Source organism: Podarcis erhardii (assembly GCF_964252035.2).
Source record: "Podarcis erhardii genome assembly, chromosome: 6".
In the NCBI taxonomy this organism is placed as follows: Eukaryota; Metazoa; Chordata; class Lepidosauria; order Squamata; family Lacertidae; genus Podarcis; species Podarcis erhardii.
Window position 1 is genome coordinate 94,274,501 of NC_138510.1, and position 24,129 is coordinate 94,298,629.

General features: G+C 44.6%; 1 protein-coding gene and 1 pseudogene across 2 annotated transcripts in view; both read right to left on the bottom strand.

The window, feature by feature from the left end:
- LHX4 (LIM homeobox 4) overlaps positions 1 to 18,805 on the bottom strand; it is a gene marked incomplete at its 5' end in the record, with an annotated part of 73,390 nt that extends 54,585 nt beyond the window's left edge. The window contains one exon of the mRNA XM_081865180.1: positions 18,730 to 18,805. Coding sequence (XP_081721306.1) covers positions 18,730 to 18,805 — 76 coding nt within the window. The remainder of the gene's footprint in view (positions 1 to 18,729) is intronic.
- On the bottom strand, positions 1,952 to 3,746 carry LOC309344467 (ubiquitin-related modifier 1 pseudogene; annotated as a pseudogene). Its single transcript has one exon. The product of its transcript is annotated as a ubiquitin-related modifier 1 pseudogene (transcript).
- Positions 18,806 to 24,129: the final 5,324 nt, after the last annotated feature.

A 24,129-nucleotide genomic window follows, 5' to 3' on the forward strand; every position in this document is an offset into this window, starting at 1 on the left:
ACTGCAGCAGTTATTTGCCACTTCTTCTAAAGGGGTACAAAGTCCATAGCCAGGGGGAGATGGAGACAAGGGCCAATGGCCAAGATAGTGTGTACATCAAGTTGATGCACAACGACGAAAACCCAGATCTGAACATTTGTCTATGTTTGTTTTTAATTCATTTTATTTAAATAAGATGGTAATAACTGTTAAAGGCCCAGTGTCCCGGAACCTGTCAGTTCAGTAATTTTGTTCATGTGAACAAAAACAATGGCATATGGGAGCTGGGTTTTTTCTAAGTGAGCAATATTATCTGCACATTTCCCCTTCTATTTCTACAAGAAAAGGGGCAAAATACTTTAAATTATGCTGAAAATTCACAGGAGAAGAGGAAAGGCCCATGGCTTGCCCCCTTGTGACTATGGACCTGGACCACAACAAGCAAAAACTTTTCCTAAAACCAAACCAAATCACCTCAAAATTTATAGAAGATCAGCCACCTTCCCATGCATGCACAGTCACCTTCATTTTATAATGATCCTGCACAAAATCCTATCAATTCCCAAAGAAGTGCTGTTTATTTGCATAATAATGATGCCATAATTCACAAGGCAGCCTCCTTCCCTCCGCCTCGTGACATTGCCTTTGCCTTTGAAGCGGCATGCCGAGAAGCTGTGATGGTAATAGAACCTGCTGATCAATCGCATCTTAACTGCTCTGGTGCCACAAAGAAGGCGTAGCGTGGATCATATCAGGTACCCATGGGTTTTCAGGAGAGACTTTCCTGCATTGCATTGTGGAACACACCAGCTAAACAGGACCAGTTGTCAAGAGCATCCTATGCCAACACAATCTGCTGTGGTGTCCTAATCTGGAGCTTTCTGCAGGGCTATGATTTCAGGAGCTGGGCTTAACCCACTCACCCCCACCCCCACGACACATGATTTTTCCATGTACAGATCTTCTGAGGTCTGGGACAGAATCTGACATTGGCCATGGATTCTGCAGGATCTAATCTCACTTTCAAACTTTCCCAAATGTTTATGGAATTATATTATTATTAATTATTACCTACAGTACACTATGTATTTATGGTGTTCTAAAGGATAAAAAAAGCAAAACACAGCTGTCTGCCCTCAAATTTAAATTTAGAGGATGAAGACAGGTGGTAAATGTGAATGCCCGGAACTCTGGATTGGTTTCCATTGCTAATGAGGACTAGAGATTATGCTTCAAAACATACAAGCTGCCTCTAGAAATGGCCCCAGTTCTTAGGACCAGAGATTCTGGCCCCTGCTTTGAAATGTGAAACTTCCTATAGGCTCTCAGCTATAAGCACATCTATACCATCCATCATCCATCATTTTTACCTCCCATTCCTTATTTTTCTGCCTTTCCCCCTGCTCCCCTCCAATACAATTCCTTCTTGCAACAACTCAGTTACAAAGCTACAAATCAGGTGTCTGCATGCTGCTTGTTAGTGCCATTCTTTTGTCTGAAGTGCAGAATTGTGGCTTTCTTGGTGCCAAATTTAGATGAATTTTATTATAGGTTAGTGATCCAAAGGTTGAGGGATTCCTTCCCTAAATGACTTTCACCCCAGATGCCCTGTTCTAGGGGTTACATCTCTCCCCTACTTTCCTTTACATATTATGTTTTGTGAGAAACATTCTCTTTATGACATGTGGTCAAGTTCATGCAACAAGGACAGCTGGAAAGACATTCTCATAACTTGTTTCTTCTCTAGAAACAGCAAGTTCTGAGACTCTTATAGGAGGCTTTTCTAGACTGTTCAAACTGCATTCGTTTTTCATTGAGCAGGGTGAATCTGTTTCAGGTTACATATAAAAGAGAACACCTTGCCCTAGCTTTTTAGAATTTGTTGTCCTTTTTAGCTCTTTGATTTGAAGGGATTTCATTACATTTTTCACCTAAATAGCATCCCTTGCAGATCTATAAAGTAAACTAATACTTGAAGTAAAATTAGTGATTTATTCAGGTACATAAACAAAAGGTCAAGTGACAACGGCAATATTCAATTCAGTAAATCCTCATGGATGAGAGTCTGGGTGGTCTATTATTGTTCCAAGCTGCTCAGTTAGAAACAGGAATCCTATTTCCAATAATAATTAAATCTGGGGTTAAAATGCTACCTTCCATTGGTGCAATACTTTATCCATTATTAGCATCTTCCACGCCTTCAATTAAAGTTGTGTCATTCTTCCACTTTTGCACAATTTGGAAATGAGCAACCACCCACTCAGCTTTCATTCTGAAAGCCATAACCTATTTGCTATTATGTATGTCCTTCACAGATTCAAATAGGTACAAACAACATAGCCTATTTGATTTTTGCAAATAGTTAAATAACCAAAATTGCATGTTCCAAACATGCATTAAATTAATTACAATTGACCAGTGACAAAGAATGAATTTTGTGTTTTGTTTTTGTTTTCACAACTTTTATTGTTTATTGTCACAGCCATCCTGCAGAGTAGATCATTTCAAATCTCACTTTACACATGTGGAACTGAAGTTAACAGAGAGCGCAATTTGCTCAAGGCTACCCAGTGAAGTAAGTACATGACTGAGGCAGAACCTGAGTCCGGAACACCCAGCTTCAAATGAAGCACTCCGTCTTCTGCAACACATTGCAAAACGCTTTGCGACAGAACGGTGCAGAGCAGACAATGTGAAAAGGGAAATCAATCGCATGCATGCACAACAGCTGTGGCAAAACAGGATCAGGCAGTGCCTCCAGAAAAATTGAAGCAATGGAAGGGACTCTGAGGGTCATCAACTTTCCTTTTCTTTAAAAAAGAGGCAGGCAAAAGTGTACTTCAGTCATCAAAATTCAAAGTAACCATTTGTGAGCCGGCTCTAGATGGGTACTTTTTAAAGCTGAGTCACAGAACTGAAATCCATGCATGGTAAATCAAAAGCAGATAGGCTGAGGGAGTCTTGCATCTGCCATCTTCCTTGCATGCCCCCCATATCCCTTAATGACTGTTAATGGCTGCAACCTGATCTAAGGCTTGGATCGGAAGGAAAGGGAGATCCCCTCTTTGATCCCAGACCTTTCCCTGCTGCCGCCAAGGAGAAGAAAGCAAACAAGGGCGGCAGCCACGGTGAGCTCTTCCGTTCCACCTGCAAAGCGGCTCCTTTCCAGCCACTTGTCCCATGGCATGCACCTCTTGGAGCAGGGAAGAGGGTGACCAGGTGCAGAAAAGATTTCGATCTCCTTCTGGGGCAAAAGAGGCGAGAGCTGAAGCACTGGGTGGGAGGAGCCAAGCGTCGAAAGGGCAGACTTAATTAAAGAGAAGCAGCTAATGAGAAACCGACTCTGATCAGGGGTGAGAGCCAGGGGAGCAAGGCATGTTTATGCCCTCTGCCCACCAGCACAAATGTTCTTTTTCATCCTCCCAGCAGTCTATCCACCATGCAAGGTGGAGATGAAAACGACGTTATCCTGGTCTTGGAGCAGATAGTCCAGCTCGCCCATCAACTCCCAATCTGCCCCATTGATCAGCACCAAGATTCCCGGCCGCACAGAATCTCCCTGCACGAACAGCTCCGGCCTCTCTTTCAGCAGGTTCTCTTGCATCCACACCAGCAACTTTCGGACATCCCAAGGTCCTTCCTGGCGGGCCAGAGTCACCCGCCGCTTCTTGATCCCGCCCAACAAGAGCTCTGCTCCACCTCCGCACTCCAGCTGCAGGGACAAGGGCGCCGCCATCTTTGGTGAGGGAACGGCGCTGCCCGCACCGGAAGCGCGACGCCGCGTCTGCTTCCGGGGGCGGCGGAGGTTGCCCAGCAACCACAAAGAATGGATTTTTTTGACCCTCTCATTCTGGGGCAGAAACAAGAATAGCAGCAAATTTGGTTCCATTCATCTTCTAGGCAGTGTTTTTTTCCCCCTTCTTTAGAAATGTTTAGGGGTTCTCTCATTTTGACTCAAGAAAATCACCATTTTATAGTTCAAATAGGGGAAAATAAATACAGTAAATGAAAAAGTACAAAGATTCACACAATATTTAGGGTATGCGTACCCCCATAAAAAGCACTGCATTTGGGTTTTACTCAAGAGCAGGGGTTTTTTCTTCCACTACAGGCAATATAGAAAGAATGAGTTCTGCCCAGTGACTATTGTTATAGATGCTCACTGATCTTACTATGTATAAATACACACAAACACACACACACACATAAATCCACATATAAATATCAGAGGCCTGCTGTATCTTTTGTATTTCATGGTCTCTTCATCTCAGTGTTCACACGTGTGCTGGGGGTGGTTTCCTCTTTTGTGGCCATGTATATCCTGCAAATTGATAAATCTTATGAAACAGGCTCCAGGACATGAAATTGTATGCCACAATTTCTGCTAATCTTTATGGCGCCACAATACTCTTTGTTGATTTCACTGCCACAGATTAACATGTCTAAACCTCAGGAATAAATTGAATTGGTCCTAAAGACAGACAGGCATCCAAGAAAGCCGGTTCTAGCACTCTTTATTTTGCTGATTGTACTGGTAGAGCAAGGGAGCACGATTCTGAATTATGCCAGCAAATCATAGGAGGCATTTGGGGTTCTATCAGAATTTCCAGGACTCCCAATTCACAAGCCACTAATAAGATGGTTTAGCTGCCTCACCATAGTCAAAGGGAATAATCATGGGAACATTGGTGAAATGCTTGCCATTTGTAAGTGGTCAATCAGCGGTGCTTCATTTATTAGATTGCCTCCCTTGCTCCTGGATTAAAAGTGCTAAATGCAATATTAGTGGCAACTAATATATCCCAATAGTGGCAAAATGCAGGAAACCCACAGGTTTCTCTGCATCCTTTTGTGAACTGTCCCTAATCACAGAAACATAGAATTCTAGGGTCGAAAGGGACCTCAAGAGCCATTGTTCCATGCTTCAAATTTCATCATTACCTTTCCCCAGTACCAAGCAAGACTGATCCTCCTAACTCTAGAAGTCTGAAAGAGGGCCCTTACGCTATGCTAATAAAGGACAGGCTTTAGTTATATAGCTATACACAAAAAGTGTTCTCTGATGCATGTTTTATTTCCTTGAAAACACTATGCACAGAAGGTGTTACATGCGCAGAAGATGCTTGCATGACTAAATAGAACTGAACGGAGGTGAGCCTACATCAGACAGTAGATTTGGGGCGCCATTAACACGGGTGTCTTAGGAAGGAGCAATGGGTGTCATCGTTCCCTTCCTTTCCCGATATTTCAGGTCACATTGCAGCAGTTAAATATATCTTTATATTAGTTATTTATGTTAGAAGAAAGTAACAACAGATAGCCTGAACTACCAATGTGAGAAATATTTCCTTCTATACTTCGCTCCTTACTATTTTTGGGAGGTGTTTGTATAAAATGGAGTTCTAACAGGCTTCCAAACCTTGCAATAACTGTTTCCACACACACACACACACACACACACACACATCACCACCACCACAACCCATTGCACATAATGAAACCAGTGGCGTAGCGTGGGGGGTGCGGGGGGGCCGGCCGCACCGGGCGCAACATCTGGGGTTAGGGCAAATCCACGGGTTAGGGGGCGCAAATCCACGGGTTAGGGGGCGCAAATCCACGGGTTAGGGGGCGCAAATTACTTGCCTTGCCCCGGGTGCTCACAACCCACGCTACGCCACTGAATGAAACCGCTTCCCTGCCCTCATGGGAACCCAAAACACTACCCCCTGGCCATTAAGAGTAGCAAAGAGGGCAATCAGCCTCTGATACACAATTCCATGGAAAGTTCCACAAGCCTCCGTGAAGTGTTCGGTGTTTGCTAGGATCAGTCATCACCAACCCGGTAGGCTCTACAGGTCATGTACTACAGCTGCCATCCATGGGGCTAAAGGAAGTTGTAGTCCAAAACATCTGGAGGGGACCAGGTTGGCCAAGGCTGGCCAAGATCATGTTGGTGAAAGCATTTAGGATCATGCTGTAAGGCAACAGTTTTGCCAGCTGCTGTTCATTTCAATCAGGCCAGCACAGGAGAACATCCCCTATGGATTGTGCCTCACGCTAATTAGTGGAAGAAGGAAAGATGCCATTGGGATTTTTCACCACACCAAAATGGGCTAGCCCTGAAACTAAATCTAAGTATTATTTTTTTACAGCAACCAAAGTGATTGAAGGTCCCATTGAGCAGTTTAATTTGGTGTAAAGTTACTAGAACATGGTGTGATTTAAAGTACTTTGAATAAAAAAATCAGCTGGCGCCACTTCAAGACAATGAAAATCGAGTATTTTAGGCAGGTGGGGGTTTTTTGTTTCCTTCCTTTGCAAAATAGCAGTCTGTATCCCTGAGCAGTATTCATTTTGAGACCCATGTATTCTGACTGCCCATGGCAATTTGTTATGTGTGGATTTTATTTTATCCTGTCATTCATCCAAAGATCTAGTTCCCATTTCAGTGCAACATAGGTGAATATGGATTGCTTTTTTATTGTTAGCTACCAGGGTTTCTTAATTATTTCTTATATTTAAAATATTTTAAAATGTAAGGTGATATGCATTGCATTTTAAAAGTTATCCCATAATTTTAAATTTTTACAAAATGTACATTTAATTTAATCATTTTTAATGCACAGTGTTTCTGCTTCATTAGAGCTTTGTGCTCATTTGTCAGAATATGGGAACACCCCCTTTTATTGTCTTAAAACGGCAGTAGGACCTAGAATAGGGATGGACTATATGGAACTGGCGGAAATGACTGGCAGAATCCAAGACCAAGGAGAAGAGTTGGTGGAAGAAGATTGGAAGGAATTTAAAGTTTATCTACAGAAACATTGTAAAATTAAGGAATGTTAGAAGGATGTTGGAATGAAGTAATGTGGTTTTAGCAGAAATGATATAAAGGATTAAGTAAAAATGGATTGTTAATTGGTGAAAGAACAGAATGTAAAATTATAGTATATTAAGATAAATCATTAGGATAAAAATAAAGATGGAAAGGATTTGCTGAAATATCTAATTGAATTAGAATACAAAAAAGGGAGGTGTGAGGAGGTCAAGGAAATAAGCAAAGGAAAGAAAGTTATGTAAAGGATTGATTTGGTTTTTTTTAATTATCTGCATCTTTTTTTCGTGTTTTTTTTTTCTTTGTTCTTGTATTGTTCTTTCTTTTTTCTTTTTGTAACCTTTAAAATCTCAATAAAAATCTATTGGGGGGAAAAAGGGACCTAGAATAGGGAGAGCCAAACTGGTAACCTCCAGAGGTTGCTGAATGCCAACACCCATCATCCCCAACCATTGACCATGTTGGATGAGACAGAGGGGAGCTGGATTCTAGCACCACCTGGAGAGCACTGCATTGGTGAGCCCTGGGCTAGAATGCTAAGTCCATAGCTTTGTTTAATTGAAGCTGAACATTTAGGGAAGGAACCTGAAATAGCCCTGTGGAAAGCTGTGCTCCCGCAACCCTCTCCCACCACAAACATGATCTGCAGCCGCAACAAATCAGCTCCAAATTATGGAAGTCTCAGTAGAGAAACAGGCATGCAGATAACCCTTCAAAAGTTACAACAAAGCACCTCTGAAGAAGACACACGTGTGCATAAAAGCTATGTTTCAGAACATAGTCCAAGAACAGAGCCAAGCATGAAAAGCCTTTAAGATATTAAACACAACAGGCAACGCTTTGGCAAAACCAGGTAAATAAAGGAAACACTTCCATGGCTTAATCCTAAAAGTTTGTCCTTGGCATGCATGTCCCCACATCCACAATAAACAGAATGGCTATCCTGTTCCTTGGCCCTAGGGTCCCAAACAGACGCATTTGTCCAACATTCTTCATATTTTCACTGCATATTGCTGCTCTTCAAGAGAGTCTAGTAATCGTACTTTTGCAAAAGAGATGGGAGTCCTATGTTGGGGAGACAACCCACGTTCCTCAGCTATAGTAATCCCAATATTGCTGAGAGAGAAATGTCACAACAGTCAAACAATTTCAAGTTGATTTTCCTATATAACTGTGGTTGTGGTCCACTAAGATAGAAGTGCGCTATTTTTCAAAACTGCAGTGTTAAAGAATGTGATTCAGTACCTGGAGTTCTAAGCTAAGAGGGATCCCGGTCCAAATTTAATCTCCATCATATACCCACTGGGTGATTAATTCACTGCCTCTTAACCTTAGTTCCCTTCTGTAAAATTGCTGCAATACTGAAAGCTCAGTAACTTAGCAAAATGTATATTGTTATTTATTACCTCTCGAAGGCACATATAAATGCTGTCCTTCATATTCACATTTAGAGGTAATGAAGCAAATTCATTCTCCAGAATTCAAAAGTGAATACTATATATACTCAGAATTTTGATTCTCACACACACACACACACACACACACACACACACACACACGAGAGTATATAAAATTGCTAAGCTGTTCCCTTGTACTGGACTGGTTTCTTCTAAGGCAAATGTGTAAGTCTTTCCAGATACACCCCAAAAAAACATTTTAATCGTTGTACATTAAATGGCTGTGTCACTGGAAGGTATGATTCACTTAAACTTTAAAGCATAGAAAAATTTAAAGTTTAAATTATCTTTTCTCGCCTAGTGTCTCTCCTACTGTCTGTACTGGGAACAAAGGGACAAATCCCCATACCAACGGCTGGATAATGTGCCTTTCATCAGTATCTATTTATTTATTTATTTTCATTTTACTCCTGCATATTTTGGTTATTTGAACCAGGCAGGCTTTTCTGGAATACAGGAGAGATGGGCGTCTGTTAATGGATTTGAATCCTGCGTGTTTCAAGAGAGGAGAGCAAGATAAAAAGGGGTTAGAACTGTACTGTCATTTTTAAAAAGCAAATACACACACACCAGATGTTTTAAAAGCAAGGGGGTAAAGGAAAAGGAGGAAAGCAAAACGTGCAGTACAAGCCTACATACAAAGTGCTCATTTCAGCAAATTTTTCAAGGGCTTTAAATAACGTGTGTCAACGCTGTTTTTCATTGTTTTGAAGCAAATTGTAGTAAAGTGGTGATGTGACAAAAATAATAATAAATAGCAACAATTAGTATACATGATTAAGCCATTCAGACGTGAATTTCGTTTATTTCAATCCAGAAGTTAAGAACGTGGTGGTTTCTCTCCCGTTAAAATCGGTGGGATTCCCGTTAACTTTGGCTGAATATGAGGCTAGAGCACACAAATTCAGAGAAGCCCAGAATAGGGCTCAAGAGATGTATAGAAAAGGATCTCTTCAGTGATCTGAAAAAGACATGCTCTAAATTTCTGCCCTTTTAATAGCAACGTTGCATTGTTTTAACTTCTGCTATGCGATATTGCCATAGGAATTCAGCGCATGGGAAAAGCGGATCAGGAGTTTCCCGAAGATTTTACCCTTCGCAGTGGGAGTTAAAGGCTGCAATACTATGCCTGTTTGCCTGGGAGTAAGCCCCATTCAACTCAGCGAGACTTGCTTCTGAGCAGGCACGAACAGAGCTGCGCTGCGCTCTGCCAAAAACATCACAAAATGCCGCTTTTTACACGGATTCAGGTTGCAGAACCTTTCGAGGTTAGAGGCGCATTTGAAAGGAAACCACCAAACGATAATTTCTACGAGGGCCGAAAGTGGTTGGCGAGAGTCTTTGCTTTCCATGGCCTATGAACACACACCGTTTTTTCTTTTTAAGAACACCAACCACACAATACAGCCTTCAAAACCTGCGCACCTGGCGTGATGACCCTGCCCTGGGTGTCTACATTAAGACCCCCATCAGCAATCTCTCTCCTAAACCACAAATCATAGGTTATTATTTTCACATCTACGATGCGCGGAGGGGGAGCGCAATCTTTCTTAATTTTCTCAAAAGCTGGCGCTGTGCAACTTTCCCCACTCATTCTCTTTGCCGAAACGCGAATAAATTTAATGGGGAAATATCACAAAATAAAGCGAAAATGCTCTGGGTATACATAGCAACCCTAGGGACGGCTGGGCCAGGGACTCAGTCCCCAACAGCCAGGTGCAACGCTAAGCGAGCGGAGGTGATGCGAATTAATTCCGTTTAATGCAGTTCCACGCCGGCTTTGGAGTTCCGCAAAAACGAAGTTTCTTGGAGCTGTGGCCAACAAAAGCGTCCTAGTTATTTTGCATCCAACGCCTCAGGTTAGGGACCTTGTTCTGGCGATCCACTGAGGATCCTTTTCCTGCGACCACGTTGTCGCAGCAGCCACCTGGCCCAATGCTGGGACTCACATCATCGCCCAGGAACAACCGGAGGAGGAGGCTGCCGTTATTTACCTCGTAGTTTTTCCAGGGAAAGGTTGGGAACAAACGGCTTGAAATCCGGTCTGCGCCTGGGATGCCTTGGGGCGATTTGCTCGCCCACCGGTGGCAAGATCCATTTATACAAGACGCAGCACTTAGAAAGGGAAGACAGACCCGCGAAGGGAGACGCGAGGCTGCTGCCTGCGGCGCATTACATTGCACGGGAAGGGAGAGAGGGAGGGCGCTGGAGAACGAGTTTTTCTCCAGTTGATATAATGGAATTAGGAGAGCCCACTCCCTCCCTAGGGGATCCCACCAGAGGAAAGAAAACGGGGGTGGGAGCCACGCAGATTCCGAAGGAGAGATTAAAACTGGAGGGTCTCTCCGTCCTCTCTCTCCACTGAGCTTCCTAAATGACGAAGGAGGTAGGTACCCCAAAAAACACCCCCAAAAGGCCCGAGTCTCCCCGGTGCCTTTTGCTTTCCTAGGATCCTGCCAGCACCCACCCCTCCCCCACTTCAACAAGGCAAGCAGCCAAGCAGAGATTTGCTTTAGCAACAGAATGCAATGAAAGTTGTTGTTGTTTTCGCCTTTATAGATAGTTTTCTATTTGTCTCAACTGGAGGGAGTGGGTGGAAGAATGATGGCTGTATTTTTGTTGGAGCTGTAGAAAACACACACACAAAAACAGCAACTGTTAAAAAAAAAATAAAGAAAAGTGAGGAAACCGTCATTTTTGTGTCTTTAAATTAGTGGTTCGAAAATGCAAGAGGCTGTTGATTTTCTGGAGATCTTAAAAATGCAGGAATGCTTTGTTCTCTCCCCCCGCCCCCGCCGGACAAGGAGTGAGGGGGCCATCAAAAATCACGGCAGATCAGAGACACCCCGACCCTTTAAGTCGGTGTCAGTAATTTGTTTTTTCTTCGCTCATCCGTGTAGGAGAAGAGATGGAGCTAAACGAAATTTAAAATGCCCCTAGATGCAAAATAACAAAATGCCCTTAAATGCAAAATCGAGTGTTTGTATTTTGTTTAAGGCCTGAAGTCCTGTTTGGCTTATTTCCTGACAGACTCCAACAGGAGCCGCTGATGTCCATGCAGAAGGCAGCGGAAGTCGGGGTAAAGGGGAAGAAAGGGCTATTTGTCTGTCCCCAGCTACGCGCGCGCGGAAAGTGGGAATCCGCGAGAGATCTCTGGAACGCGCGCAAAGAGATTAAAGCCGAGCGTCGGAAAAGGCGCCCGCGCCCTGGCGCGCAAACAAGACCGCGAGAAAACCCGCATCTCCAGAGGCCGCTGCTTGCCAGGACTTGGCCCCATCACGACAGCAAATCGATGGGGCGCAAACATTCAGCCCCCCACCTCTCGACTACAGTCTCCGTGCACCTCTGGGTACAGACAGTTGAAAACAAGAAACCTCGGAACACTTCCCCCCACTGGCCATTCAACCATTTCATCTGCCCAATCTGCGGTTAAGCACGCTTCCCACACCTGCGAAAGACGCAGCGCACCTGCCCTTTCTCCTGCGCAAGTTTCACTGAAAATAATATGAGCGCCGCAGAAAATGCGCATTACCATCCGAGCTTAAGATTCAAATTATTTACATATTATCCAGAAGCTTGTACTCTATAGCCCACGCAAAATCCTCTTTTAATTTTCTATCCTCCGCACTTTTACTCCTCCTCTCTCCCTTCCTGTTTATCTGTCTCTCCCCCCCCCCCCCACTTTTGGTTATTTACTTGCTCCTTTCAATTACTTTTAGGTGTTTAGTGATCAGAAAACTGTTTGCACTACGTGGTATACGAATGGTGACGCGCAGGGCACGCTAAAAACGGTTTTATACAAAACCATATTCATAAAATGCATTATAATATATATCCACTGTCGCACAATTCTCGTGCCTATGTGCCTAGGCAGGCTGCGTAAAATTCTAACCCCATTTCGGGAAGAGAAAACTCCTTGATTTGGAAAACATCAGCGGTGCGGACAAAGGCGAGAGAAATCGGGGCTTGCCACTCCGAATTTAGAAAACCTGTCTTTTCGTTCTTAGCCCAAAGCGTCGCCTTTCGCTCGGCAACCGGCGGCGAGGGCGAGTTCCCCTCTCCTCAAATCCAAGGAAGGGGAAGGAACACACACCCCTTGCAACCAACCCCCTTTGGGTCCAGATCTGGGCTCCCCTCCGCGCCGGGGTTCCATACTCAAGTTGCATTTCGACACTGTGGGAAAGAGGGGATTTTCTGCTGGACGCAACCACATAGATATTCCCCATCATAGCCCAGTCAGTCTCGAGGGATGGGGGGGGGGGGTCGGGCTGCCCAGTTCGCCCTCTCCGCCCGCCCCTCCCAAAGGAAAGGCGGCTCCAGTCCGGTCAGGAAACCGAAGTCTCCGGACGTCGTGGTGCAAGCGAGGTAGGGACATTGACAGAGAACGACGCTTGAGTGAATTGGAGAAGGCCGAGAAAAGATATCAAAGAGAAGGCCAGGGGTATATCACCATGATAAGAGGTGACTTCGTCTCTCTCCTAACGGTCCCCAGGAGAGAGAATGAATTCACTCGACAAAGAAATCGGATCAAGTCACAGCCGAGAATCGGAGCAAGACCCGCACCTTCGTACCTATTCCACCTTGGATCTTTCCCGCTCCTGGCCCCCACCACCCTCCCTCGTTTTCCACTAGTAAGAACAACCAGAACGCGCAGAACCATTGGAGAGGGAGAACCAAAGCACGGGCAACCGAACCCTCTCAGCTTATCTCAAATTGCACTCAAATCCAGATTCGATTTTCTGGGTGGGGAAATCTGAATTGCGAGTCGGGGTGGGAGGGAGGGAGGGAGGGAAGGAAGGAAGGAAGGAAGACATCTAACAGGAAAAGAAGGCGCATTTTATAGCCTGAATCCGAAACAACCACGTTATCCGAACTAACGTGGATTTAATTCGATTTGCGTCCTATTAATCCGGGTACAACCCATCCACTTTAACGAGGCTGTGAATTCCAGACTTGATTACTGCGGAAAAGGTGATGGGTTAGTTAGTCAACCGTTCAGAGAAAAGAGTTGCCTTAAAACAAAACAAAATGAAAACACCTCTCTCTCCTCAACTGACTTGAAATTGGCAACACACTTCGACTTCGAACCACCCTCTATCCTGGGAACTTGGGTTAACAGGGAAATCCGTTCCCTTCCTTCGCGTTAGCCTGTTTGCTAGGGATGGGGTTGAAACCCCTGCATTTTATGGAATTACAGTAAATGAGCCAAAATTGGGGTGCGCAGGGAAAGAGGACGACGCAAACCATTAGTGAAGGTAAAGTGAGAGATGCAGTGCCATTTTGCCGCAGATTCTCCGAGCGAAGAATTGTTCTTAAAAACAGGAGACGGTGGAGGGACACACCCAATACTGAGGAAAGAATGGAGTATGCTTTTTTTGAGTGGCATCTGGGTGCTCAGAGCCTCGCAAAACGGGTGCAGTCAGAAAAAGCAGACGTGGCGGCGGGTGACGGCAGTCAGGCGTCCTTAACAGGTTAAACGCCTGCGCATCTCTATTAGGCAAAGAGCTTCCGAGCCTTTGCGATGCCCTTTGCTTCTTTCCAGAAACGCCTAGGTGGAATCCCCCACCTGCTCCAACAAAAATTAAAAGATGCTTTTAAAAAAACCCCTCCATTAAAAAAAGCGCGCCCCTGTCAGACAGGGTCAGGATCAGGGAAAGAGAGAGGGGAGAAAGTGTATTCGGGTCCCGGGACCAGAGTTCCACGGTGGGCATTTGGGCAGGTGGGACTTGGCAAAGGAGGCGAGGGAAGCAAGAACGCATTCACACGATCTGATGTATGGGATCGAGGAAAGGAAGAAAACCCGTGGGGAAAAGAGTCCCGAGAGAAAAATCGGAAGGATTAGGAAGAACATGGGCACTTCGAGATGGAATAGAGATTTCAGCCCAAACATTTATAGGAATAAACAAACAAACTGGGAACCTGAGAAGGCCTAGTCGGAAAAGAGATAGCATCATCTACACCGATTTCCAGGGGCTTGCTCTGCGCGGGGTTGTGGCCTTTGAGTCCTCGCGCGCAGAGATGCAGAGATGGTGCTTTTATTTTTAAGGCATTTAGAGGCGGGATAGGTCTTTTTTTTGCGGGCCGACCCAAAATACTGAATGCACACAGCATCCAGCTCCGCCCAGGAGCGGGCAATCCTCTGCGTATTCCAATGTTGACAGAGAGAGATAAAACAGGGAGATATAAATATGTAAATGAATACTTTGACGTTTGTCTACACATGGAAAGAAAGGCAGGGGGAAATGGGGGAATGCAGACGCACGCACGCGCGCACACACTCCAGCGGTTAGATAATTGGAATTTAACGGACTTTCTGAGTTATATTCTAGGCCTAATTGAATTAAACCAATTGACTCTCCATTAGAAATACTCTAGCAGTGACCCAGGCTATAAATTTGGGGCACACGGTTTGCAGCAAGTTCCTGATCTATGTTTCCGCATGCAGTCAGCCCGTCTTTCCTTCCTTCCTTCCTTCCGCCCTTCCTTCCTTCCTTAATTTGGTTTTCAGAAAAATAGGAGCAGCAGCTCCGGAAAGAAATAAAAACGGGACGGGAGCCTAACCGAAAGATAATTCTCGATGGCCCACCGGCGGGCGAGAAAGTCCTCGAAGAGGATAAATGGGGCGCAGACGAAAGAGCAAATTTAAGGCTCTTTCCCGCAAGAGGTACAGTCCAGTTTGCCAAAGGTGAAGAGCCACATAGCAAAGTATAGGATTCAAGTGTTTGCATCCCCGCGCTGTCGCATCCCCAATTCGCATTTTTTTAAGGTGTAGGCTTCTCTAGGTGGAAATCTAAAGTTGGATTCCCGTGTAGCTGCGCCGTCGCCCCCCCCCCAATATTGGAGGAAGGGCAAGCTCCATTCCGAGGGGTGTTAAGTTGACACGACAGGTCGGGGGTTCATCCAGCTCCCCAGTTTTCCAAACTGGGTAGCAGGCCAAGTTCAGCAAAGATGCGTATCCAAATGCGCATTAGGATTTTTCTACGCATTTCACTCAGCGGAACCGAGTATTCAATCAGGCATGGGTACTGGGCTGCGCATTCACGTTTACTCGCAAGTTATTGTGTTCAATAGGTTTTACTCTCAAGTAGCGGAGTTGAGGATTGTGGTCCTGGAGCGGTAGAGGGATCCTAGCCGCTTTTTCCAGTCGGGGCTGTACTGGAAAGGCTCGTGGTTTGGGCGTATCGGCTGCACTCCTCCCAAAGCCCGCCTTAAAGGAAATGCGCATCTTTCTGGTTCCTTTAGGAAGGCAGTTCCTTAAGCTGGGCCTAGCAAGAACCGGCTTTGTAACAGGGATGCCTTATATTGTTTGCGTGCGTGGCTACTATCCGCAGGCAAGTTGAGCCGTGAATGATTGCAGATCAAACCATCCTAGAGGGAAATGAAAAGCAGCCCAATCTCTGCGTGTGAGTTTAGGCGGAAGCAAGGCCCTCTGCGTTCAACGGGGTTTGATCCCAAGTGTGTGGGCTGGAGCCTGCTCCGCCTTAGCTGGGCTGGCATGCGGATCAGGGCCTCACGTGGATCCCCTGTGCTTAGAGCACGATGCCCGCGTCTTAGTTAATAGGTTTTCTGGATCGAAGCCACGGAATGTTCCTACCGACAGAAATTGCTAGGAAATTAACATTCGGCTTTTAAAAAAAGGCTCTCTTGGCCTCAAGTAAATGAGTGTACTTTCTCAGGATGGGTCAATTGCGCAGACAGGTAAGTGCCCCCAGCTTAAGGCTACACTTAAGACTGTCGATTTGAATAGGATTGTGCCGGATGCAGAGCGCAGCCCTCCAGCTTCACAGGATTTAGGGATGGCGGCGGCATTTAAGTCCCTGGGTTATTATTATTTTCGTGGGGCGGGGGAACATTAAGGCCCATGGAACGCTTCCTTACTTCCGAGTATGCATGAACAGGCTTCGGTTCTCCATAGTCCAGACTAGCTTCCGGGCGATGCCAAGCATACGGCGTCAGCCGAATGGGAGCAGCCTTCTCTAAGCCGAGGGCTGCTTGCCCCCGGGCACAATTCAGAAACTAAAGATCTCCCTTTTTAAAGCCTCCGAGGCAGCCAGGTATATTTACCAGCCCAAAGCAGCCAAAGGATAGCAGCAAGAGGCCGTGGGGAGCCCGGCGGCGGGCAAGAGAAAGGAACGGTGAAGAACACGGCGTAGCGCACTTGTGCCACACGCGCAGCAGTCGGGAAGGGCAGGCGAGGGCGCACAGCAAGCGGGAGATGCGCAACCACCTGCTCGCTGCACACAGAGAGACGCGCAGCCCTCCGCCACACGCCGGCGGCAGGTCCCGTGTTTGTGCGTTCAGGGGGAAAGGGCGCGTGAGCACATCTGTTTCAGCACCCTCTCTCTCGGGACTTCACGCGTGCACACAAACGTAGATAGAGAGACAGGAGGGTGACCAGTTCATACGCACGCGTGCATGCATCTATCTATCCATAACGCGTCTGGGCATCCTGCGAAGGCGACACAGGAGGCCAGGACGCCCATACTGGCAAAACAGCCGCCGCTCTGCGGCTACAACGGCTCATATGACCGGAACCAAGCTGAATGTTGCCTTGGCCAGCAATGTCATATTGACCCAGGGAGGGGAGAGAGGACCTTTTCAGCATCATTATGGGCAACACAGGAGCGCGGACACGATCCAGCCAAGTCGAACGCTCTTAAGTTCCGCAGTTTTCAAAAAGAGAGTAAAACACATGTCTTATTATAAGCTCCACTGAAATGAACTGGTCTTAACAGCTGTTAACTCCGGGGTGGACAGTGCCCCAATTTCTCTCACACGCACATACCCCGTTCTGAAACGCATTTATTTGCAGAGCCCACGGAGGCCAGAGGAATTTAAGGAAGCGTAATGTGGTTCGTAGCCTTGAATTGTGTCCGGAGACGACTTTAGAGGTGGCCCAATTTAAAAGGTACACATCACCCTTGCCATTTGCACACACAAAACGTGTGCTCATCGGCATGCTTCCCGCTTGACAACTTAATATATACGCACACATTACAAACCCACAAACTGTGCATTTTGCTGCTTCATAGATGTACGGAGTAGCCACATGTTTTATAAACAGACTGATTCCACGCCTGTCATTCCAGAAATCGGCCCCGAGGCATTTAGTTATTTATAAGTGAGTAACATACTCACTTAAGCTAACTTATAAGTTATTCGCTTATAAGTGAGCGAGGGGTTTTTAGGATTGCACTCGGAGGCTGAAATCCTAATCATGACTTAGAAAGAAATATGCACTTAGGAGTCTGTCCCACTGAACTCAGGGGAAGAACTGGCAAGCTGACCCATGCCTGCTTCTTACCTAGACGCTGGTCTCATTTTAAATCAGTGGCTCTCACCTCTGAATATAGTTTGAGGCTGGGTTGCCAGGTAGATCGAGGCAGGTTCACAAGGAAGGATACGACCAGACAGGTGCTGCGCTATATATACTGTACCGTTCATCGGCATACGTATTAAGAGATAAAGTTGGGGGAAAATACGTTTTGCACAGGGAAATAAATACATGATTGACTTCTCCAGACCTCCCTCACCTATTCGTACCCGTTTATATGCACATACTTGGGTCTACCTACCTCTTTCTGCAGAGACACACCGCGAAAGACACATGCTGCACGTCTAAGAATAGACACCAGATAATCCCCACACTCCCCTCGGTACACGCATCTTCCCTGGGCTACAAATATACACACGCACACACAAGAAAAGATGTCATTTGGGAAAGCAACGCACAATTCACTAGTGCGATGAGTTCGCAGCGGCTACTCTTACTCTCAAGAAAGCCACAGCGTTGGAGTAAGCAGCGGGGGGGGGGAGAGGGGGGGTCAATTGCCCTTCGACGCAGCCTAGCGAAAACAAAACTGCCTGAGAAGGAAGTGCCTCGGGGTGGGGAACTGGGCGACAATCACTTTATTTAAAAGCAACAAATGCCCCCCCTCTCATGCATACCCTTCGGATGGAGGCCCCACGAGGGAGGGGTGGCCCCCATTATTTGCCCCTTGGAAGAGGAAAAGGAGGGATTGGAGGGGTGAGGCTTCAGGCAAACTTCTTGCGAGCCGCTGAAATGATTCTATACCTGATTCCTATACTTGCCATTCTTCTTTCTGCCTTCTCAATTCTCTGACCACTAACCTCTTTAAGCTTCCCTTCCGAGGTGTTTTGAACGCTAAGATTATCCGTGAGGCAGAGAGACTCCTATGCACCCCCATGCAGCTATTTAAACAGGAAAAGTAACCAGCCCACCTGTTTACAACCTTGAAATATCGCTAGCGCAGCGCTACATAAACACACACGCGCACTCTGCTAGTCTTCTTCTTCATATCTGGGCAGCGCAGTTATTATAATAATCCTCCCTGCACCACTCGAGCTCCTAAGACTGCCAGTTTTCTTTATTATTAAATCAATGTGGGAGAGGGAGCGAGAGAGGGAGAGAGAGAGAGAAAAAAAAAAATTCCTTACGTTGCATTGGCACACCAAGGATTTCTGGAAGCCCCTTGACAGAACCTTCTGTAGTGAGTGCTGAGCTTTGCATCATTTTATTTCAAACGTATCGAGCAGAGGAAAAAAAAATGGGGACGGAAAAAACCCCCAGGAGAATATAGGTCTATAGATTTAATAAAATAAAAATTTAAAAAATCTTGATCAGTAACAAAAACAAAAAAACCACGGAGTATGATCGGGGCCGATCCTTCTAGGCTCTTTAGGAGGGCTGAGGCTGGCCCTGGTCCGCTTCAAATCCCCTTGGCTTCTCCTGCTATCCCAGCTTGACTGTATCCTGGGTTAAAAGTGCTGCTGCAGTGGCGCTCCTCGTCGTAGGAGCGCTGGTCCAGGAGAGGCAGCTTTGATTCATTCACACTGCAGGGAGAGGGCGTGACGTCACTTTCCGCAGGGAAGCCACGCCCCCTCCAGCCAATCCCTGCGCGCCTCCTTTCAAAAAGACCCCGGGAGGGGGAAGACGGCGATGGAGCAGCAAGTTCAGGGAGCGGAGCGCGGCTGGGCGGACGCGTCCCGGGCGCACCTCTCCATCATCGCCCTTGGCCAGGCGCGCCTGGGGGACATCTCCGCCCCTGAGCCCAAGTCCTCCTCCAAAGCCAAGCGGCTTCTTAGGTTTGCAGGCTGCTGCTACTGCAACCTTAGAGCCCAGCTGCCGCCGCTGCATCATCATCATTTTTTAAATTATAAAAAAATAATGATATACCGCCTTTCATCCTAAGATCTCAAGGCGGTTCACAACACAAAATTACTGTTGTTGCTACTCTTTCTTCTTCTTTATTAAATTTGTTTACCGACCTTCATCCAAAGATCTCAGCTGCTGCTGCGGCATCATTATCATTTTTTAAATTATATAAAAAAAATGATATACCGCCTTTCACCCGAAGATCTCAAGGCGGCTCACAACATAAAATTACTATTGTTACTATTCTTTCTTCTTCTTTATTAAATTTGTTTACCGACCTTCATCCAAAGATCTCAGGGTGCTTCACAGCATAAAAACACAAGATAAAAAACAAGATACATAATAAAAACTACAAGGAGGAACAAAACAAACCATATCCCGCCCCGCAACATATTTAAAAGCATATGGGATGTTAATCAGCCCAAGGCCTGGTTCCACACGCTGAGTAAAGAATGAGTCAGGGGATTGAGAAAGCGCCGCCCGCGGTTTTGTTCCGCGACCTCCCTTTCACACGTGAAAAGTCACCCGGCGCTGCGCGCTCCTGTCACGTGTGAATCCATTGCAATGCGCGAAGTCGAACGTTAAGAGGAGCGCGGATCAAGCGGTAGCAGCCGGAATTTAGATGCCAAATCTGTTGAGAAGGGCTTACAGCACAATATCGGAACAAAGAGGGATATATTGAAGGCATTGAAAAAGAACCGAGCAGGGAACTTGAATAAGTTCAGGTGAGCACATAAGTGCTTTTCTTCCCTGGATGACGTGATGCATGGGTGAGCAGCTAAAATTGTATTTCTCCCTACAAGAGAATGGCAGCCCCTCTCAAACTTAAATGACCGTTTTCTCAGAAGTAATTTCCAAATATTTTGATGGGGCTTACTTTCAAGTTGAGGGAATAAAGAAGCCTGAGGCTTTGCTATTGTTTTAAGGATTTCATCATTTCCTTACTTTGCAATGATTTTGATGACTATTCCAATTCTTTATTTACAGCCCACTTCTATGCATGGGTTTTTCAAAAGCATGTCTTGCTGTTTTTCAGTAGACTCACTCCTATGGGCAGAACATGGCACCCTGAATTTTTTTCCATTATGAAAACCTCCTTGACAGCCGCCAGGCAGAATATAAACAAAAACTATAAACAGAGCTAAAACAAAACAAATTCCTTCCAGTAGCACCTTAAAGACCAACTAAGTCAGTTCTTGGTATGAGCTTTCGTGTGCATGCATCTGAAGAAGTGTGCATGCACACGAAAGCTCATACCAAGAACTGACTTAGTTGGTCTTTAAGGTGCTACTGGAAGGAATTTGTTTTGTTTTGACTATGGCAGACCAACACGGCTACCTATCTGTAACTATAAACAGAGCTGTAATTAAAACAGAAGCTGATCAAACACATTAAATTTTCAGATTAGGATCAGTGCTCAATTTGAAAGAAGAGTTCTGGTGAAAAGAACAGTATGCTGTGAATTTCAAGAGTCCCAGGGCTTCAACTTTTCTTTAAAAATAAAATAAAAATCAGAAGCTCAAACACAGAACTGGAAAACACAGTTTTGGTGCATGTGTGAGTTGACTGCATTTATGATCTCAAATGACAATTTCAGCTTTTGTTCTGTTCTTTTCAGGCATTGGATTTCTTACTTTAAACAAAATTATATACTGCTTGGTTGTAAGACAACCTCTTAAGTGGCTTACAAATACACACACACACACATACATATATACATATACACACACACACATATATATATGTATATATATATATCACACCTCCATTAAAATTCTTGATAAAAACAGGTATATAAAAGCACTCAAAAGATAACTAAAAGCAACAGTAGCCAGTAGCTTAACAGAGATTCCAGACAAGTAACTTCTCCTTGTCTGGATAGGCTTGCCTAAGAAAAAGTATTCTAAGCAGCTTCTGAAAAGAATACAGTGAGGGAATTTGTCTGATGTCAAGACGCAGGCAGTTCCAAAGTTTAGGTGCTGTGGACAAGTGGAACAGTGCTAAGATCTGCCATGATAGTGAAGAGTTAAACTCTGAAGGCATTTGCAGAGCCTTGGGCAGGCAGGGAATATGCAAAATAATTTACCATACAGAAATGAAAGTCTAGCAAATCTTATTTGTGGTTGTGAAAAGCCAAACCACCACAGGGACTGAAGGATCTACAGCTGTGATTTAAAAACATTTTCTTAAAAAGAAAAAAAAAACTTAGTTTTTTTTTAACTCTAAAGAGGAGAAAGTTAACTTTCTGCTGTAATTTTTTCCAGAGGCAGAGAGAGAGAGAGAGAGAGAGAGAGAGAGAGGAGAGTTTCAGAGGCACCCAAAAAACAAACAAATTTTAATGTGCATTTTAGATTCTCAATCTCTCTCCTCCCCTCCCCTGATAGTGGTACATTCCGCACCCCCATCAAAGGTTCCAGTAACATAAGCATAGGAAATGGGAAGGTGGAGGGGAATAAGTTATTTAATTGTAAAGAGCCTACCAAATGTCTTGCTAAATTTTATTGAAAGAAGGCCATTCAAAATGCTGTGCTGTGATTTAATGAAAAATATTATCTTTTTAAAAGATGTGTGCTATTTATTCCCTTTGTAAACAGGGCATGACTCTAAGTTATCCAGGGAACAAGCTTATTGCAATGGGTGGAGTTTGCTACGAGATCAAGAGCTGGACAGCAACAAAAATAACTCACATGTTTGCCCCACACCCCAAGAAAGGAAATAGTGGAGTCAAAGTACAGCTAGTGGGATAACTCCTTTAAGATTGCTCATAGATGGTGTGTAACTGAGTCACACGCTGAGCAGAATTACTCAAAGTAACAATACAACTTGCTGGAGGGGTGTGGATTGCTAAGGACTTTCACCCACATTTGGGGGGTTTGCCTAATAATTCAGTACTTCTGGAACAAAACATTTTATGAAATAGAATTAAGGGGCAAAATCTGACACTTAAACCTCCTATGGCTTTATTATCCATTTTTTGATGGTGCAGACAAACCTATATACTTCAAGGGTTTATTAATCTCCTCCTTTATAGCGACACACATTGTAATTGCCCACAGATTAATGAATCAGATTAATGGAAATTTAGATGAACAATGATGTTCTCATTGACACTTAGCATAAAGGAGAAATCCAACAAAAAATACAGTTCATTGTATACAAAATTGTTTTGCTTTCACTAGATATATTTCAGGCAAAGACTGGAATGCCTTCTTTATGCAGATGTGTCACAGACTGTTTTACATAATCCCACCCCCACCTTCTTTTATTACATAAAGTGGTCTTATTTATGCTATATCTTATTTATTTACAATGATACAACATTTTCTTCAAAATGTTCTATTTAACCTACATGATTAGTCTGGCAGAAGCCTAGTTCTGCCCCTTATGGCTCCCCCTTATGTATGAAATGATATTTTTTGTAATGCTTTTATTTATTTGAATTTTATTTCCCCTTTGATAACAATCCGTATTTAACCTGTAATATTTTGATGGACTCCCGATCCATTTTACCCCTTAGGGCCTGTTGTCATCAATGATCGGCATTGCTGTATTGGAAAAAAAATCAAAGTCTTATTACCGTATTTACCCGAGTCTAATTCAAATCTCAATTTGCAGAACCTTGAAACCAAAAAACTATTTGCTGGCAAATGTAAATGTGTCATCAAATCTAGTGCACACCTTAATTTTCACAAAGTAATTTGGGAAAAAATGGTGTGCATTAGTTTTGAGCAAATATGGTAACTTCAGTGAGAGAGCTACCCCCGTTATTTCTAAACCATGTGCAGGGAAACCCTATTTAGAAAGTGTGAAAGAAATTAAATTATTAAAGGATCTTGTGAGCTCAAAGTAACCAGTCACAGAGCAGGCTGCCTGTGTGCTTTGCATGATTCAATACTCTGGGTCTTCTTCTAATCAGCATCACAGAGTGGATTGTTGCATTAGGTGTGATCTAATTATTCACACATCCCTAATGGAGCAAAACAGAATTCTGCTCTTAGAGGAGGATGTCTGTGGTGTCTCTGCATGAGTCACTGCTCCGGGCTGACCTTCCAATCAGATCAATGACTAAAGCAGAATCAGAGGGGGTGAACTCCTCAGGGGGTGGTAACTCCTACTCTCACATACCATAAAAGTAACCCTTAAAAACATGAGTGAAGCACACCTCCTATTTTAATTTAATTCGAGAAGTACGGAGATAAGCAAATGATGAAATCTCTCCATTTAAACCATTGTCCTAGAATACTTTACTGTGGCTGGAATGGACCCAGTAATTTTAGAGTAAGGTGATAAATTGCTCACAAGAACACAAGGGGAAATTTCATTGCTGGGCAATAAGTTAACATGCACATTAACTTATTGTGCGAGTACCCTACAACTTCACAGGCTTTCAGCACCATCTCACCATGGACAGCACTCTGCTTTGCACCTCCCTGAAACATTTTTTTTTTTAAAAATCCAGTACAGTACTGTATTTACATTTCTAAGTTTTTCCCTTGAGACAGAAATTCACATCATTTCGTTCTTAAGTCTAACAAGAGGCTAGGTGGAGGGGCTGTGCACAAAAGGACCGACTCCCCTCTTAGAAGGCTATTTATGGGGAAATGTCCTAGAAATAAAATACAGACAGGACTTCCTGTTAACACAACAATTGCTGACAGAAAAGATAGAAAGGGGAAGAGAGC